At 33.1% G+C, this 17740-nt stretch overlaps 1 protein-coding gene across 3 annotated transcripts in view; it reads left to right on the top strand.

Annotated features, from left to right (window-relative positions):
- Arhgap5 (Rho GTPase activating protein 5) overlaps positions 1 to 17740 on the top strand; it is a 74768-nt gene that overhangs the window by 46953 nt on the left and 10075 nt on the right. For all 3 annotated transcript variants that reach the window (XM_027929611.2, XM_071607826.1, XM_071607827.1), the window contains exon 4: positions 15604 to 15681. In XM_027929611.2, coding sequence (XP_027785412.1) covers positions 15604 to 15681 — 78 coding nt within the window. The remainder of the gene's footprint in view (positions 1 to 15603; positions 15682 to 17740) is intronic.

The following is a 17740-nucleotide window of genomic DNA, read 5'->3' on the forward strand; positions in this document are numbered from 1 at the left end:
CCAAAAACTAAAACTTTTTGTGTTTTACCCACAGCCACTAGAATTTAATCTTCATGTGTATAGAGACCCCAAGCTCCTAAGACAGTGTCTGGCACATAATTAGTTCTGAATAAATGCTTTTTAAAATGAATAAAGAAATTTTAATAATAGGGTATCCTTGTGACATTACACACTGATAATTTTTCTCTTTATTTTCCAAACTAAAATTACCATTATTGTTTTTTTTCCCTGCAAATATAAAGAATGCATGATCATTTAAAAGTTAAGAGAATGCTATCATTTGTTGCTTAAATGTTGCCGTTGACCCCCGCACCCCCAAAGATCCCTGTATTGGAAGCTTGGTCCTTTGTATTTCAGTATTGAGAGGTGGTGTGGACCTTTCAGAGATCAGGCCTATATATGCCCTCAAAAAGGATTAAGAAGTTTTCTAGAGAGGCTTATTATAAATGCCTGAGCCTGGCTTGACCCAGCTCTCTTTCTGACTTTCTGTCTGGTAATGTGAGGACTGTTCCCAAATATGTTTCTGCCTTCAAGTGATATAGCCAGGAACTGATGCAGGCACCATATCATTGAACCTCTTAAACTTTGATCCATATAAACCTCTTTGTAAAGTTAAGATGCTTTAAATGTCTCACCATAGTAATGAAAGACTGACTAATGCATTTGTGTTACAGAGACTTATTCATGATTTTATGTCAACTGAGTAATTTGCATTAGATTAACCATTAAGTTATAGTGTTATAAAAGCAGGGGTTTTGAATGGTTTTATGTATTGTGATAACAGTTATACAGAGCTCAAGATGCTCAGTGGTTGTAAGAGAAAAAGCCTTAGGCAGAATCTATTTCAATGCTTTGCTTAAAGTTAGATGGATTCATTTGAAATTGCCATTTTTGTAGTTGACAGATGATGTACATCTAGACCACCTTTTTTAAAAAAAAGTTTTATATGTATTTTTAGTTGTTGATGGGCTTTTTTTTTTTTTTAATTCATTTATTTTATGAGATGCTGAGAATCAAACCCAGTGCTTCAGACAGGCTAGGCAAGTGCTTTACCACTGAGCCACAATCCCCACCTTTTTTTTTTTTTTTTAATGTTGAAATTCATACAGGAGAAGGAATCTAGTGAAAGGCTGAAGAAGCACTAGTCTTTACCCATTTACTCCTCCACGTGGAATACTTATTTTGAAAATGTAATAATCAAAGTTTTACTGAAAGCTTGTTATTTACACATTAAACCTTTAGTGAGCTAAAAAAGAATGTTTGTTTACTTAACTTTTATACCTGGGCAGAATACTGTATTTCACTGCATAATCACCATTACCACATAACCATTGCATTGTTTTTTCAGTCCAAAAATTGATGTATACCTCTCATCCTGTAATTGTCACATGGTAGAATTCTGTTCGTTACATTGTATAAAAGGTAAACACAGCAGGAATGTTTGCAACAGTGGCATATCTGTTTGTATTTGTCTTTTCTGGAGCTGTGAGCCTAGAATTCTCAGCATATACGCAATTGTCAGTACATTTCTTAAAGCCAACTTTCATGTTTTGTGTAGAGCGCTTCAGTACTACTAATAAATACATCTTATAGAATGGTACAGAGGATGGTACATCATGTAATGAATCAATGATAGCTACACAGAATCTTCGGATATAGAAGATTAAATTTTCTAAGTCCATACTTCACAACACTGTAGTAAATTTCCTCAAGGGTAATAAATATTTCAGCCTTAATGCACAAATCAGTAACAACTAATGAGTTGTTTTTCCAGAAGAAAATATTCTTTTAACTATCACAAGGAAATGATGTGTGTCATTTTGGATTTTTCAATTTTAACATGCATCCTGATCTTTTACTAAAGCCGGTTCACTAATTGATTTTAAAATAATGCTAGCACAATTTGTTTAATCAAACTTCACATAATGGTTGCATCCCACTTTAACATTTGTCATAAAATCTGCAACAGTTTTGTGGTGAAATACAGTATATGTGTAGTTACAATCATTTTACCAAGGAATGAAACAGAAGCCCAGAGAAATTATATAACTTATCTGAAATCACCCAGTTGGATTCTAGCCCATACACATCTTTCAGGTGATCTTTGATAACCAGAAGTTTTTAAGAAAAGCGGCTACTACTGTTTTATTTTAACACAATAGAAATACAGATGAGTCCATAAGGAGTAGAACTAAAAATCACCTGTGATTTTTTTCTTATAAATTTGCCCAGTATAGAATACATGTTTAAACATGCATAGCTTTTTTTTTTTTTAAGGGAAAATTAAGCTTACTGTTTTTGTAATATTTTTAATATATAAATAATTTTCTTCTATGCAAGTAGGTATCAATTTTTGGAATTACTTTTAATAGCTGTATGTCATATTATAACATACTGAAAATTATAACTTATTCAGTAACTTCCTAATTCTGGGCATAAGTCTCCAAACATTCAATATTCTTGGCAGTTACCCTTTTATATATGTCTTTATTTATTTGTATTCGTATTTTCTGAGAAAAATGTCTAAACGTAAAATTTCTAGAGCTACCTCCAATAATAGTAGTCTTGCAGAGAGAGGAAAACATTTAGCACATAAAACAAATGAGAGGAATTTCAAAAGTTTATATTATGTATTAAATGGGACAGACTGACCCCAGCTTGTTTACCCTGTGACCTTAAGGAAGCCACTTCACTTTTTAAAACTTGCCTCCTTATCTTTAATAAGTCTACTAGTGCATTATTCAAAGATGGAATGAAATGATGCACATAATATTTATTTGAAATAATAAATATTTGAAATTTTAGTCATGTAATGAAATTAACAATGAAGTATCAGAAAACTATTATTATGTCTCAGTGATTAAAGTTTAGTGACTAGAAAGTAGTGACATTTTATAGTTCAGTAAGCTAAGGTTATAATAATTTGCATGTCTTCCCACACCCCTGCCCCCCCAAAAAAACCCACATTGTTTTGGTAAATTGAAAAGAGGAAATATTGCCTTTAGTCCTTATTATTCCTGAAGTGGCTTTGTGCCCGAAATGTCCAGGGCCAGTGCTAAAAGTTCTAGCTCTGTTGATGTCACTTCATCTCTGTCAGCTTTTTAACATGTGAAAATCTCACTTCACTCAGTTTGATGTGAAGTTCCATTAGATCACTGAAAACAGCATGAGTATATTAACTTCAGCCATTGTTTTAACATTCAAAATGGCTATGTATTGAACTATATGTGCAGGGACAGTGTACTTTATGTCTTGTATCACACATGCATATTCTAATAACAGCATTTAAGAAACATTAAATCCTCCACGGGTCTGGTGGTTCACACCTTTAATCCAAGCAGTTCAGGAGCCTGAGGCAGGATTGCAAGTTCAAAGCCAGCCTCAGCCACTTGGAGGCACTAAGCAATTCAGACCCTGTCTCTAAATAAAATACAAAATAAGGCTGGGGATGTGGCTCAGTGGTTGAGTGCCCCTGAGTTCAACCCCTGTTACCTCCCCCCCCAAAAGAAAAGAAATATTAAATCCTATTTCAAATAAAAACATGTAGTATGCCTCTACATACTCAAATTTCTTTTTTTTTTTAATTATTTGTTTTAGTTGTTGATGGACCTTTATTTTTCATTTATATGCTGTGCTGAGAATCGAACCCAGTGCCTCAACAACATTCAAGGCAAGTGCTCTACCATTGAGCCACAACCCCAGCCCATACTCAACATTTCTTTTTTTTTAAATTTGTTTTAATTAGTTATACATGACAGTAGAATACATTTATGCAATTTGATATGTCATATATATCTGAGATATAATTTATCATTTTTCTGATTGTACATGTTGCAGAATCATATTGGTCATGTAGTCACATATATACATATGTGTATATAATGTCTGTTTCATTCTATTATTTTTCCTATCCCCATATCCCCTCCCTTCCCATCACTTCCCTCTACCTAATCTAAGGTAACACTACTCTTCCAGTGGGCCCCCCCCCACCTCCGTCTTATTGTAAATTAGCATTTGCATATTAGAAAAAATATTCACCCTTTGGTTTTGTGGGATTGACTTATTTCACTTGTCATTTAGGTACATCTTCTAAATAGTTTAAATAATTTATAGTCATTTCATTTAGTGTTTGTCATTTATACATATCTGGTTTATTTTTCTTTGTTGCTGGGGCCATCACATTTTACGAGAATACCTCCCAGATCTTTTCTTTTATCTCAGGTTTTACTGTATTTCAAACTTCCTACTGAATGGTTCTGAAACAGAACCAAAGATTAAAGTACAATTTGCCTTCCTCCAAACCAGTTCCTTTCTTAGTTCTCCTTTTTTCTCAAAATGCCAATTTCATTTTCTAGTTGCCTGGGCTTTGGTATCTCATCAGTCTGACTTTTTCACTCATTGTGTCCACATATCATTAATTGCTAATCCTTGCCCATTCTTAGCAGTTTTTGTCTTACATCGTTTTTTACAGGATCATTACCACATTGAGGTCTATTACATTGTATTCTTTTCAATCAAGTTGCCTTCCTACAACTTGTAGTCTCCTACTTAAAACTGTTGGGTGTATAGAAAGACAATACCTAACTTATAGCCAAGAACTTGAGGTTTTATTTATTTAAATTATTGTGGTTGCACATCAACAAAACCCAAATCCAAAAAATGCATTTAACTGGAACAAAGGGTGATATAAGCCTAAAACAAAAGCAACTAATCTGGTGAATTAGAACCTGGCAGTATGCTACTCTATTTCTCTGTGTCATTTTTTCTGTCTCTAGACTCAGCTGTTCACAAGGTCTGAGTTCTAACCACATACTGAACCTAACCAGGCATACTTGATCAGTTTTAGATTTCCAGAGGGAGAATTCAGTGAGTACCACGACATAATTACCATGTTGACTGGCTAGTTCTTCATTTTATGTTCTCAAATAATAAAACAATTATTTAATTTTGCTAATTGATTAATGCAGAATATCTGTTACTTTGTTTAAATGCACTTTAAACTTGGTATGTTTCTTTGCTTTTTGTTTTTTTGGATTTTTGGGGACACAATATCTTTATTTTATTTTTACGTGGTGCTGAGAATCAAACCCAGTGCCTCACGCATGCTAGGCGAGCACGCTACCACTTGAGCCACATCCCCAGCCCTCTTGAAATGCAATTTTTACTTAAGGTTACCATTTACCCATATACCTCACTCTTTGGTCTTTAAATTTATATTAAGCAATGAGAATGTGCTTTTAATTCAGTAGAGTCTCCCTTCAACTTATAATTCTTGTGTTTGTCCCCCTGGTGGACTTGAAAATTTTTGAGGGAAGAGTCACATAACATAAAATTAAAGTATACTCAAATTGTGAAGTATATAATTAAGTGGCATTTAGTACATTTATAATGTTTAATAATCACCTTTATTTAGATCCAAAAGGAAATCACCCCAAAAAGAAATTATGAACCCACAAATCGGTTAAAACTCTCACAGCCCTAATAATTACCAGTCTCCTTTCTGACTTGGCAGATTTGCCTATTCTGGGTATTCATATACCAGAATCACAAAATAGAACCCTTTATGGTGGGCGCTTTTATTTAGCTTAACACTTTTGAGATTTCGTTTTTATTATATCAGGTATTATTATGTTATTGCTTTCTCTAGCTAAGTAATATTTTATAACTATACCACATTCAGTTTATCCATATATATCCACTGGTGGATATTTGAGTTATTTCTACTCTTTGGCTATTGTGAACAGTGCTGCATGAACATTTTCGTATAGGTTTATTTGAGTACCTATTTTGAATTCTTTAGGGCATGTGTCTAAGTGGAATTGCTGGGTTATATGGTAATTCTATGTTTAGTTTTTTTTAGGAACTACCAAACTATTTTCCACAACAGCTGTGCTATTTTACATTTCTGTCAGCAGTGTAATAAGAGGGTTCTAGTTTCTTTGTGTCCTTACCAACATTTGCTTTTTTCCTTTTTTTAATTATAACTATCCTTAATGTGAAGTGATACTTGTTTGTGTATTTTTATTTGCATTTTTATGATAACTGGTGATGTTGAAGATCTTTAAGTCTTTTGCCCTTTATAAATTGAGTTGTCTTTTTTCCTGTGGAGTTGTAAGAGTTCTTATAGATTCTGGGTACTAGGCCCTAATTAGATAAATGATTTGCAAACATTTTCTTTCAATCTATAGGCTCTTTCTTCCTTCCTTCTTTCTTTCTTTTTTTTTTTTTTTTTTTTTGCCATTTTGATAGTACCAGGGATTGAACCTCTTGCAAGTGTTCTATCTCTAGGTAATACCTAGTCTTTTTTATATTGTTTCGAGATGGAGTTTAGTTCCTCATGTAGATCTCAAACTTGATATTCTGCTTCAGCCTCCTGAGTAACTGGGATTATAGGCATGTACCATGGTTTGTCTTTAATAATGTCCTTTGATAAAAGTTTTAAATGTTGTGTTGGGGTTGTGACTTAGTGGTAAAGTACATGTGGAGACACTGGGTTCAATCCTCAGCACCACATAAAAATAAATAGATAAATAAAATAAAGGTATTATGTCCATTTACAACTAAAAATATATATATTTCTAAAATTTTATTGATCATACTATGGTATCATGTGTAAGAATGTTTGCCAAATTCAAAATTATTAAGATTTATCACTGTGTACCCTTTATCTGTTTTTATGGTATTAAGCACTTACATTCAGATGATTTTTTTATGGTGAGATAAGGATCTAAATTCATTTTTTTTTTGTATGTAGATATCCAGCTGTCTGAGTACCATCTGTTGAAAAGATTATCTGTTCCTAATTAAGTGATCTTGACACTGTTATTAAAAATAATTGGCCATAGATGTGTGGACTCACAGTTGTATTCCCCTGATCTATATGTGTTAGGTTTTTGCTGGTCCTGGTTGAGCATCTCTTATCCAAAATCCTTAAGACCCAGGGGTGATTTGGATTTTGAATTTTTTATATTTTGGCATATTTGCATATATAGGATGAGATATCTTGGGAATGGACCCCCAGGTCTAAAATTCATTTGTTTATATACAACTTATACACAGAATTTGAAGGCAATTTTATATATAATGTTTTTAGTGTCCCTGTATTTTAACTATAGCCTATCATGTGAGGTCAGATGTGGAATTTTCCACTTGTAGCATTGTCAGTGCCCCCAAAACTCCAAGTGTTAGCATATAGATTGGGGATGTTCAACCTATAGTAAGTTTTGAAATCATAAGAATGTGGAGTTCACCAAATTGGGTCCCCCACCCGCCCAAAGTTCCTTTGGCCAAAGGATTCCCTGCAGTTCAATGACTATGAGGATCTGCTTTTGTTTTTCACAAAAAAACAGTTGGATTTTGTTAGAGATTGCGTTGAATCTATGAGATTGGTTTGGGTAATATTAAACTTCTCATCCACAAAATGCAGGGTGTCTTTTATTTATTTAGGTCTTCTTTAACTGTCTTAATACTATTTTGTAGTTTTCAGTATACAAGTTTTATACCTTCTTGGTCAAGTTTATCCCTCAGTATTTGTTCTTTTGGGTGCTGTTGTAACTGGGGTTATTGTCCTGATAATGTATAAGAATACAGCTGATTTTTTAATTTCTTATATCTTGCAACTTTGCTGAATTCTTGAATTAACCGTACTATGTTTTTGTGGATTCTTTAGAATTTCCTTACGCAAGTCATATCATGTGCAAATAGGAATCATTTTTACTTTATTCCTTTATAAGATAAATGTCCTTCATTTATTTTCCTGCCCAGTTCTTTGGATGAGAACTCCCATGTTTCATGGAAATAGTAAAACGGACATATTTGTCCTATTCTTGATCTACTGTTTTTTATTCTATCACCATATTTTACTACAGTTGACATGAATGTCACGCTTAGCTGTGGATCTTTCATAAACAGTTTTTATCATGTTGAAAAAGATCCCTTCGTTCCTAATCTAAATATTTTTTATCATAAAAGGATATTACATTGTATCACATTTTTTGTCTACTAATTGAGATGATCATGTAGTCTTTTCCCTTTATTCCATTAATGTGGTCTATTACATTAATTGATTTCCCAAAGTTGAACTTGCTTTCCTTGGATAAATCCTACTTGATCATGATGTATAATCTTCATAATATGTTGCTTGATTTGTTTTACTAGTATTTTGTTGAACAGTTTTATATTTATACTTATAGAGAATAATGCCCTATAGTTTTCTTCTCCAGTGTTTTTTTTTTTTTTAAATCTGGCTTTTGTATTAGGGTAATATTGGCTTGTTAACATGAGTTAGAAAGCATTTCTTTCTTTCTTTCTTTTTTTAATAATTTGAGGTCAATTCTTATTAGTATTTCTTTTAAGGGTTCAGTATAATTTATCAGTGAAGCCATGTGGTTCTGAGCTTTCCTTTGTTCTAATTTTTTTATCACTGGATGAATCTTATTATTTCTATTTGTGGGTTAGTTGTGCTTTTCTATTTCTTCTTGAGCCAGTTTTGGTGATTTGTGTGTTTCCAAGAATTTGCCCATTTTGTTTAGTTTATCTAATTTATTCATAGTACTCTCTTTTTAACCTTTCACTTCTGTATTTTCAGTAGTAATATCCCTATTTTCATTTCTGATTTTAGTAATAGGAGTCCCCCCGCGCATGCGGACACACACACACACACACACACACACACACACACACACACACCATCTTTTTCCTCTAAGAATTAATTTTTGGAGTTGTTGATTCTGTTGTTTTTTCTGCTTTGTATTTTGTTTATCTCCATTCTGATTTATACTCCTTCATTTTGCTAGCTTAGTGTTTATCTTGCTCTCTTTTTTTACTTCCTTAAAATTAATTGTAAAATCAAGTTTTTGCTAGTCTGTATTGTGGTGCTGGGGACTGAACACAGGGCAGTGTACATGCCAAGCACACATTCTACTGAGCTACATCTCCAGCCTGAGATGTTTTTAATGTCAATGTTCACAGCTACAGAATTTCTCTCTGAACACTGCTATTGCCTCATTCCATAGGTTTTCCTTTTTATTCATCTCAAGGGTATTTTATTTTTTCCTCTTGGCTTCTTTCATTTGAATAGTATTTATTGTGTGACTATTTTAAAAATGCTTGATAAGGGCCTTTGTTGAATAGCTGCTTTCCTTTTGAAATATATTTACATGGTACTGCAGCTTTTGTTTAGTAGTATAGTCTTCTAAAAATTAAGGGTGGCTTGAAAAGTATTTTCTAATTTCATTTGTAATCTCTTTGATCTATAGGCTCCTTTAGACAGTTTTAATTTCCACATGTTTGTGGATTTTTTTGTTACTGATTTATAATTTCATTTCTTTGTGATCAAAGAACATACTCTGTATTATTTCAGTCCTTTTAAGTTTATTTAGACTTGATTTGTGACTTAACGTGTCGTTTGTCCTTAGAATGTTTCCTGTATACTTGAAGAGAATGCATATTGTACGGTTGCTGGTTGCATTTTTCTGTTTGTTCTAGTCTGTTTTTTGTGTTATACAAGTGTTCCATTTCTTTGGTGATCTTTGACACCAGGTGTTTTTTGTTGTTGTTGTTGTTTTTAATTCATTACTGCAGTGTACTATTAAGTTGAACTTCGGTTAATTTTTGCTTCACATAATATAGAACACTCACTAGCTATGCATGTTTATAATTAATATCTTCTTGGATTCCTTCTGTTAAGGTATAATGTCATTCTGTGTCAGTTTTTGTCTTACAGTCTACTTTTTGTGATACTAGGATAGCCATCCCAGTTGTCATTTTGTTATTATTTGCATGGAATATATTTCCCATTCATTCACTGTGTCATATTTTGGTATGTTGTACAGGCTGGCTGGCTTCAAACACTGGCCTAAGCAGTCCTCCTGCCTCAGCCTCCCAGGTATGCAGGACTACAGGCACATGCCATTACTCCAAGCCTTTCGAACTTTTATATCCAACATATTGATGTCTTTGATTCTATACCAAATATCATGTAGACTGAAAATACGAATCATTTTTCTGTTTTGTCCATTGTACCAATCTCGTCTTAGTAAAGACAGAGTTTAGTTTCTTAAACGTAACCCTGGGGATTAGAATTAATATTTTAACTTTATAATGATTGTTGTAATTAAACTCACTTGAGTTACAAAAGTGTACAGAACTCCTGTTCCTTTGTAGCTCTCTCTGGCCCCTTAATGTTATTTTCACAAGTTATATCTTTATACGTTGTGTACTTGTTAACACACATTTGTAATTGTCATTTTTTACATTTGTCATTCAAATCATATCACAACAAAGAGAGAGTTATAAATCAAAAATAAAATAATATTACTGGCTTGTGTGTTTATCTGTCTTTACCTCGTTAGTTTATTTATTTATTTATTTATTTTTGGTATGAGATTGAAATTACTGCTACTCCATTTCAGTTTAGGGCATTCCTTTCCACTAGTGATGAACTTTCAGTTTTTTTTCTCTGAAAATGTTTTAATTTCTCTATCATTTTTGAAGTTTTTCCAAGTAGTAGGAGAAATTTTGATAGGTATTTTTTGTTTTAGCACCTTAAATATATCCTTCCATTGCCTTCTGACCACTATTGTTTCCAGAAATAGACTCGTAATGTTACTCAAGAATGCTTGTATGACAGTCTTTTCTCTCCCGTATCTTCATTCTTTTCTCTTTTTGCTTCTTAGATGTATTATCTCACAATTAACCAATCTTTAATTCTTTCTTCTGCCTGCTCAAATATGCTGTTGAATCTCTGTAGTGACTTTTTCATTTCATTTATTGTACTTTTTAGCTCCAGAATTTCTTTTTGGAGACTTTTAATTTTTTTTAATAATTTGTAAAAACAATTAATTTAAATTCTTTGTCCAGTAAGTGTAATGGTTGTGCTTCCAAATGGACATTTTATTAATTTCTTCTTTTTCCTTGCAATGGACAATACTTTGCATGCCTCCTAATTTTTGGTAAAAATAAGTTGTTTTGAACCTTATAATATGGCAACTCTGGAAATCAGATTTTCCCCTTCACTGTTTTATTTTTATTTATTTATTTATTTATTTGCTGTTTGTTGGTTGTTTGCTTGTTCAGCAGCTTCTCAAAATTCCTGTTGTAAAGTCTGAATTCTTTGTTATTTGTTGCCACTGAAGTCTGTGTTCCATTAGTTTAATGTTTTGGTAGTTTCTTTAAATGCCTGGAGCCAAAAAAATGAAAATACTTTCTAAGTCTTGTGGTTGAAACAAAGGCAAGTCCTTTTACTCTTGAGGCCACCAGACATGTTAAAATTCACAACCAAGGTTCTTTCTGAATAACATCCTTATTGCTCCCTCTGGCACTTAACAGCCTACACTCTACTCATAGTTGTTACTATTCTGGGGTATGGAAGATGATAAATGAGTAATTTTAAAACTTCATTCTTCACCAAGACTTCCTCTGATTGTTGGGTTATTTTAACTAAATTCTAGAGTTCTGCAAAAGATAATTATGAATCTTTTGGCCACTCACAAATCATTTTTGTGAAAGGACTGGGCTTAGGAATTTCCTTTACCACTTCTGATGGTGCTACCCCCCCCCCCAAGAACATATTAGTCTACTATATGAATTATTGACACATCTTGAACTATTTTAAATCTTCAGTTATCTCTAATACTGTAGAGTACTTATGAGCTTAGTTAATGACCTTTTCAAATGAATTTTTACAGTGATATTTGGTTAAAGGTAATATAAATTTTCAAATTTTTTATGTTTAATTTTGGTATATTGGGATAGATTGTTGATCCCCTTATTGATTAGCTGTCCAGGATAGAAACTTTGGGTGATTTAAGTCCAAGTAAAACTTGAGTAGTTCATATCTAAATAATTTGGTATTTTTTTGTTTTTTCAAACCACTTAGTTTTATAAGTGTGTAGAAAGCAAGAGTTTAACATGGAGATTAAATACCTTATACTATTTATTTAACAAATACTGCTAATTATTTATCACTATGTAAGAAAATCTTCAAGTTGACATTATTGGTATTTGGGGCCATTTAATTCTGTGTCATTTGAGCTTGTCTTGTGCCTTCTGGGATGTTTAGCAACATCCCTGGCCTCTACCTACTAGATGATAGTATCTCCCTCCTCCAGTTTTGACAACCAAAAATATCTCTAGGCATCGCCAAGTATTTCCTGAGGTATGATGTCACCCAGCTGAAAACCACTGCTCTGTGAATGAACCAGAGGACTCTGAAAAGGACACTGCTGTTCCTTTTAATACTTTACTGCTGAGTAGAAGAATGTTCTATTATAATACAATCCAGAAAGTACTAAGTAGTAAAGGGTTATAAATAAAGTGCTATCAGAATGTAAGGAAGAAAAAATAGCTTCTAGTTGGCATTAGGAAACATGTCAGTGAGGTGGATGTGTTAACTGGGTTCTGAAGACTTGGAATAGTAAGAATTAACTTCATAAAAGAATTTTTTCACAAAGGCAAGACATTTTTATCTAGAGAATAAAGTTATAGGTTGTTTGGGGGTAGCACTTAGGTTATGTAAATGAAAGAGTAGAAGGAAAACAATGTGTTGGAACTAGACCTTAAAAGAGCTAGGCATTAAGTCAATAGGCATTGGGGAAATTATATGCTCTTAAAAGAAAATATTTCCTGTATGGTATTAGAATACCTGAAACAGAAAGATATAAAAATATTAGCCATTTTTTTCTTGTTCTTTTTCTTTTAATTATTAGAGATATAATCAGTAGGAGATAACATGAGACACTTTTACAAGAAATTGGCTTAAGTGATTATGCAATGCTGGTTAGCTAAGTCCAAAATCAGAAGATGAGTGGTCAGGAAATGCAGGCTGGAAACTCTTAAGCAAGAACTAATACTCTTATCCACAGCTGAAGTTCTTCCTCAAGGAAACCTTAGTTCTGTTTTTAATGCTTTTTAATTGATTAAATCAGTCTTACCCATATTATTGGTGATGATCTCAACTGATTTTTAATGTTGATCACAATAAAAGACCTTCATATCCAAATCTAATTAATGTTTCATCGACTAACTGCATATTATGCCTAGAAAAGATGACACAAAACTGACCATTATTCTATCTATAATTAACAAAGTATGTTAAAAATAAGCATATTTTTATTTCTTTTTTTGCGGGGGTGGTGCTGGGGATTGAACCTAGGGCCTTGTGCATGCAAGGCAAGGACTTTACCAACTGAGCCATATCACCAGCCCAATTTTTATTTCTTTTATAAATGAATCAATGAACTGCCCAGTTTGAAACTAATAAAATTGTTTAGATTTCTAGCAGTTCTCACATAAGAACTAAGTATAAAGCCGAGTAACATTTTTTTGTAACTTACTTCCTCTAATTTTGTGCTCATAGAAAAGTTGTAATGCTAACACAAGAAGTTCCCATATATTTTTATTTTGTTCCATTGCTTCTCTTCTGTATACACATATGTTGACAGTTAAGTTTAAGGCTTCAGGCCCTTTATTCCAATGTGTAAGTTTTTTTTTTTCCTGGATAGCCTTGAGCAAAACCATAGTAATGTATATGTATTTGCAAAGTACATTTTAATTCTCACTTTCCCTTTTATATTCGCACTTTTGGCCATTGACAAATGCTAAATTATTTGTTGTTCTCCCCATTCCTGAAGTCTTTTCATTTTTCTTAGTCTTATTTCTTCCTGTTACTTAGATTGGTAATTTGTACTGATTAATCTTCGAATTCATTTATTCTTTTCATTGTCATCTCTCTCCTGCTATTAAGCCCATTCAGTGAGTTTTTTTTTCTGTTAATATCTTTGTTCTAAACTTGCCATTTAGTTCTTCTTTGTATTTTCTGTTTCGTTACTGAAACTTTTTTTTTCATGTTTCCAGTGTGTTCATAATTCCTCATTCAAGTATTTTTATAATGCTTACCCTAAAATCCATGTCAGATAATAGTAGAATAATAGAAATTTTTCTTGGGTTTGGGTATGATAAGTAATTTTTGTATTATTATTATTATATTCTGGCCATTTTGGATATTGTGGGACTTTGGATCTTATTTAAATCTTGTGTTTTAGCAGAACCAGCAGGAGAGGAGGCCTCCCTGCCAGGTGTTGTTGAAAATTTCCAAGTCCCCACTTTGCATCCGTTGATTAGTACCACATTTGCGAAGATAGGGTATCTATGACCTCTGGGTATTAGTAGAAGTTTAGGCTCTCCATTCATCCTCTACTGACACTGAGGGAAGATAAAGAACTCCTTGTTATGAATTATCAAGGGTGAAAGTCTGTAGTCTTCCCAGTAGGCCTCCCCACTGATTGACAAGGGTAAAGAGAATCATTTCATGCTGTTTGGCTTGAGTATGGAACCATTAATGTCAAAAATATATTTGTCTTGCTATCCTGTACCTTTCCAGATCTAAAAAGAGAACAAGCTTTTCTTGTTGGTGGCTTTTTGTTCTATTATTGTTGTTTAGTTTGGGATAGGATGTTTGTTGTTGGTACTCATTGGTGTTTTGGGGCTATTGGCCTCTCTGTTGCCCTGTCCAAGGCATATAAGAGGCATAAAGAAAATGCATCCAGGTGCAGTGGCACACATATGTAATCTCAGCAGCTCAGGAGGCTGAGGCAGAAGGATCATGAGTTCCAAACCAGCCTCAGAAAAAGTGAGGTGCTAAGCAACTCAGTGAGACCCTGTCTCTAAATAAAATATAAAAAAGGGCTGGGGATGTGGCTCAGTGATTGAGTGCCCCTTTGGCCACCCTGCCAAAAGAAAAGAAAATGTAGAAACTTCCTGTAATGTCGCTGTTAAAGTTCTGTGATCATAAGTCACTCCACCTTTGCTCCACTATAAGAGGGTTATTTTTTGTTTGTTTGTTTTGGGTACTGAGGATTGAACCCAGAGGAACTTTATCACTGAACTTTATCTCCAGTCTTTTTTTAAAATTTGAGACCGGGTCTCTAAGTTGCTTAGGGCCTTTCTAAGTTTCTGAGGCTGGCTTTGAATTTACGATCCTTCTACCTCAGCCACCGAGTTGTTTGGATTATGTGTGTGCCTCTGCACCCAGCAAGAATCCTTTTTTTTAAACATACTGTGTTCAGGGTTTTAAGCTGCAATTACTGGGAAGAATAGAGAAAAGTTTTTTGTCTACTGATTTTGTTCAGAAATGGACGTACTGAATGATTTAAAATAGAAATCAGTTCATTAAAAACTTAAAATGCGGTGGGGATGTGGCTCAAGTGGTAGCACACTCACCTGGCATGCGTGCGGCCCGGGTTCAATCCTCAGCACCACATACAAACAAAAATGTTGTGTCTGTCGAAAAACTAAAAAATAGGTATTAAAAAATTCTCTCTCTTTCTCTCTCTCTCAAAAAAAAAAAAAAACTTAAAATGCTCAAATTATTCTATTTTTTTTGAAGTTTTTTTTTTTATTAGTTGTCAATGGACATTTGTTTACATGTGGTGCTGAGAATCAAATGCAATGCCTCACACATGCTGTGCAACTGCTGAGCCCCAGCCCAAAATATTTTATTCTTAAAAATATTTTATCATCATGTTTTGGTAAGTCACTAAGTTCATAAGATTAAGTATATTCTTATGTGTTTCTGAAAACATGTATATTTCTTTATTCTTTTAGGGTTATGTACTGAAGGACTGTACCGTGTTAGTGGTAACAAAACTGATCAAGACAACATTCAAAAGCAGTTTGATCAAGGTAGGAAGATAATTGTGTACAATAAAATTATTGTTTATTGTTTTCCTTATTGGAGTTTCATGGTGGGAAGATTTTTTATTTGAAAACTTCTTAAGGAAATGAATATTTAGAGGAGGGAGTTTCAAAGCGGGATTAGAAGTATTAAATAGAATAGATGCTATAGTAAAGGTACAGGAGAGCAGGCAAAAGTCTGTTTTTTACACTAGCAAGAAAATTATTATTTTAGAACCTTTTGTTATTAAGGTACTGACTAGTAGGGAATCAGGCAGTTGGAGATAAAAAAATAAACTTTTAAAATACATTTGAAGGAGAAGAAAGATTGAAAACAATAACAGTAGATCAAGAAAATACAGTATTTATGTATATATAAAGAGCTATAAGAAAGGAGGTACTGAAAAAGAAGGCCCTCAGTATTGAAATAGTCTGTTATAGGACCAATGGAATAAAGAAGTAGAATTTATAGGTTTTGTTCTGGTAATAATGCGAGACTATGTCATATTCTAAGACTACAGAGAATAGTTCAAAATAAATTTTGGGGGGCAAGATTAGATATTTTGTGACAAAGCTACTCTCAGTTTCTTTCAATATTTCATATTCTTTCCATATTTTATATTTTTAATTCAGTAAGCTATCACAAATAAGAGTGTATGACCGAACTTTATAAATCCATCACCAGAATTGGAAAAGCAATAAGTTGACTTATGATAGATTAGCATCTTTATATCAGAGATAATCCAATGTAAATGTTGTTGGAGGGGGGTGTCCTTGATATTTACCATTAAGAATAAAAATAAAGCTAAATAACCTTCATCTTCATAAGTAAATTTTGTATATATTGAAAGATTTAAATGAAAGCCAAAAGTACTAGGGGGACCATGAGTGAATATTTTTAATAGTATTGGATTAGGAAAGTTCCTAAACTTCATGTAAAAACTAGAAAGAATGAACCAAAGTAATATAGACTGAACTACTTAAAATATAAAAGCTCTGTATGAGAATATAGATAAAACATAAAGTTGGTCACAATGGAAAATGCCTGTATAATTCCAACTCCTCAGGGTCTGCTGAGGCAGGAGGACTGCAAGTTGGAGACCAACCTTGGCAACTTAAGGAGACCCTGTCTCAAAATAATGAATGAATAGGGATGCTTCTTAATGGTAGAGAACCACTCTTTAATCCCCAGCACCACAAGCAAAATAAAAAATGTAAAACCTGAAGACAAAGTATAATCTTAATGATGGTATTGTAATACCAATGCTAGGTGAAGCAATTTATATCAGAAGAAAGTCACCAGTAAATACTTGAATATATGCTTAGCTTCTATCAATGATAAAAGAAAAAAATTATTGAAAGTTTATATTATCAGAGTGGAAGACTATTTGATATAGTGTGGGCAATCAAGTATCAAGTGCACTGTTGATTGTGGGTGCCTTTTAAGGGAAAATTGTGAATATCTATTAAAAAGCAGGTAGCTTTACTAGAGAAATTCTACATTTAGCAGCTGATGTTACAGAAGCTTTTGCACAAACATACCAGGGCATTTGTTGCAGCATTTTTTGTAATTAAAAAGAAAAATGGTAGGGTACAAGGAGTGGTGGTACATGTCTATAATCCCCAGTGTTTAATCAGAAGAATAGCCAGTTTGAGGCCAGCCTGGGCAACTATAGGTTGGAATATAGCTCAGAGCATTTGGTCTAGTATGTGTGAGGCACTAGGTTCAATCCCTGGTAGTTTTTTTAAAAAAAAAAAAAAAAAAAAAGGAACGGGGGAACCACTGGTGTCTCTGTAAGTGTAGAATACTTAATAGCCATGTAAAATAATTGGTTGTTAAAATTGCAAGATATCAGTTGTTGAGTGGCATGTATGTGTACAAAAAATACATGATTTGCCAAAGATTATTATATATATTATTCCATTAAAAAATATTATGGAGAACCTGTTTAGACTTTATAATATCAAATTGGTAAAATTTCATTTCTAATAATGAAGGCAGGCTAGTAGTTAATACCAAGGCTCTTAGATTTAATTTCATGGTTTTGTTTTCTAGTCTTACCACTTA

The sequence above is a fragment of the Marmota flaviventris genome, chromosome 2 (genome assembly GCF_047511675.1).
Source record: "Marmota flaviventris isolate mMarFla1 chromosome 2, mMarFla1.hap1, whole genome shotgun sequence".
NCBI classification, from domain to species: Eukaryota; Metazoa; Chordata; class Mammalia; order Rodentia; family Sciuridae; genus Marmota; species Marmota flaviventris.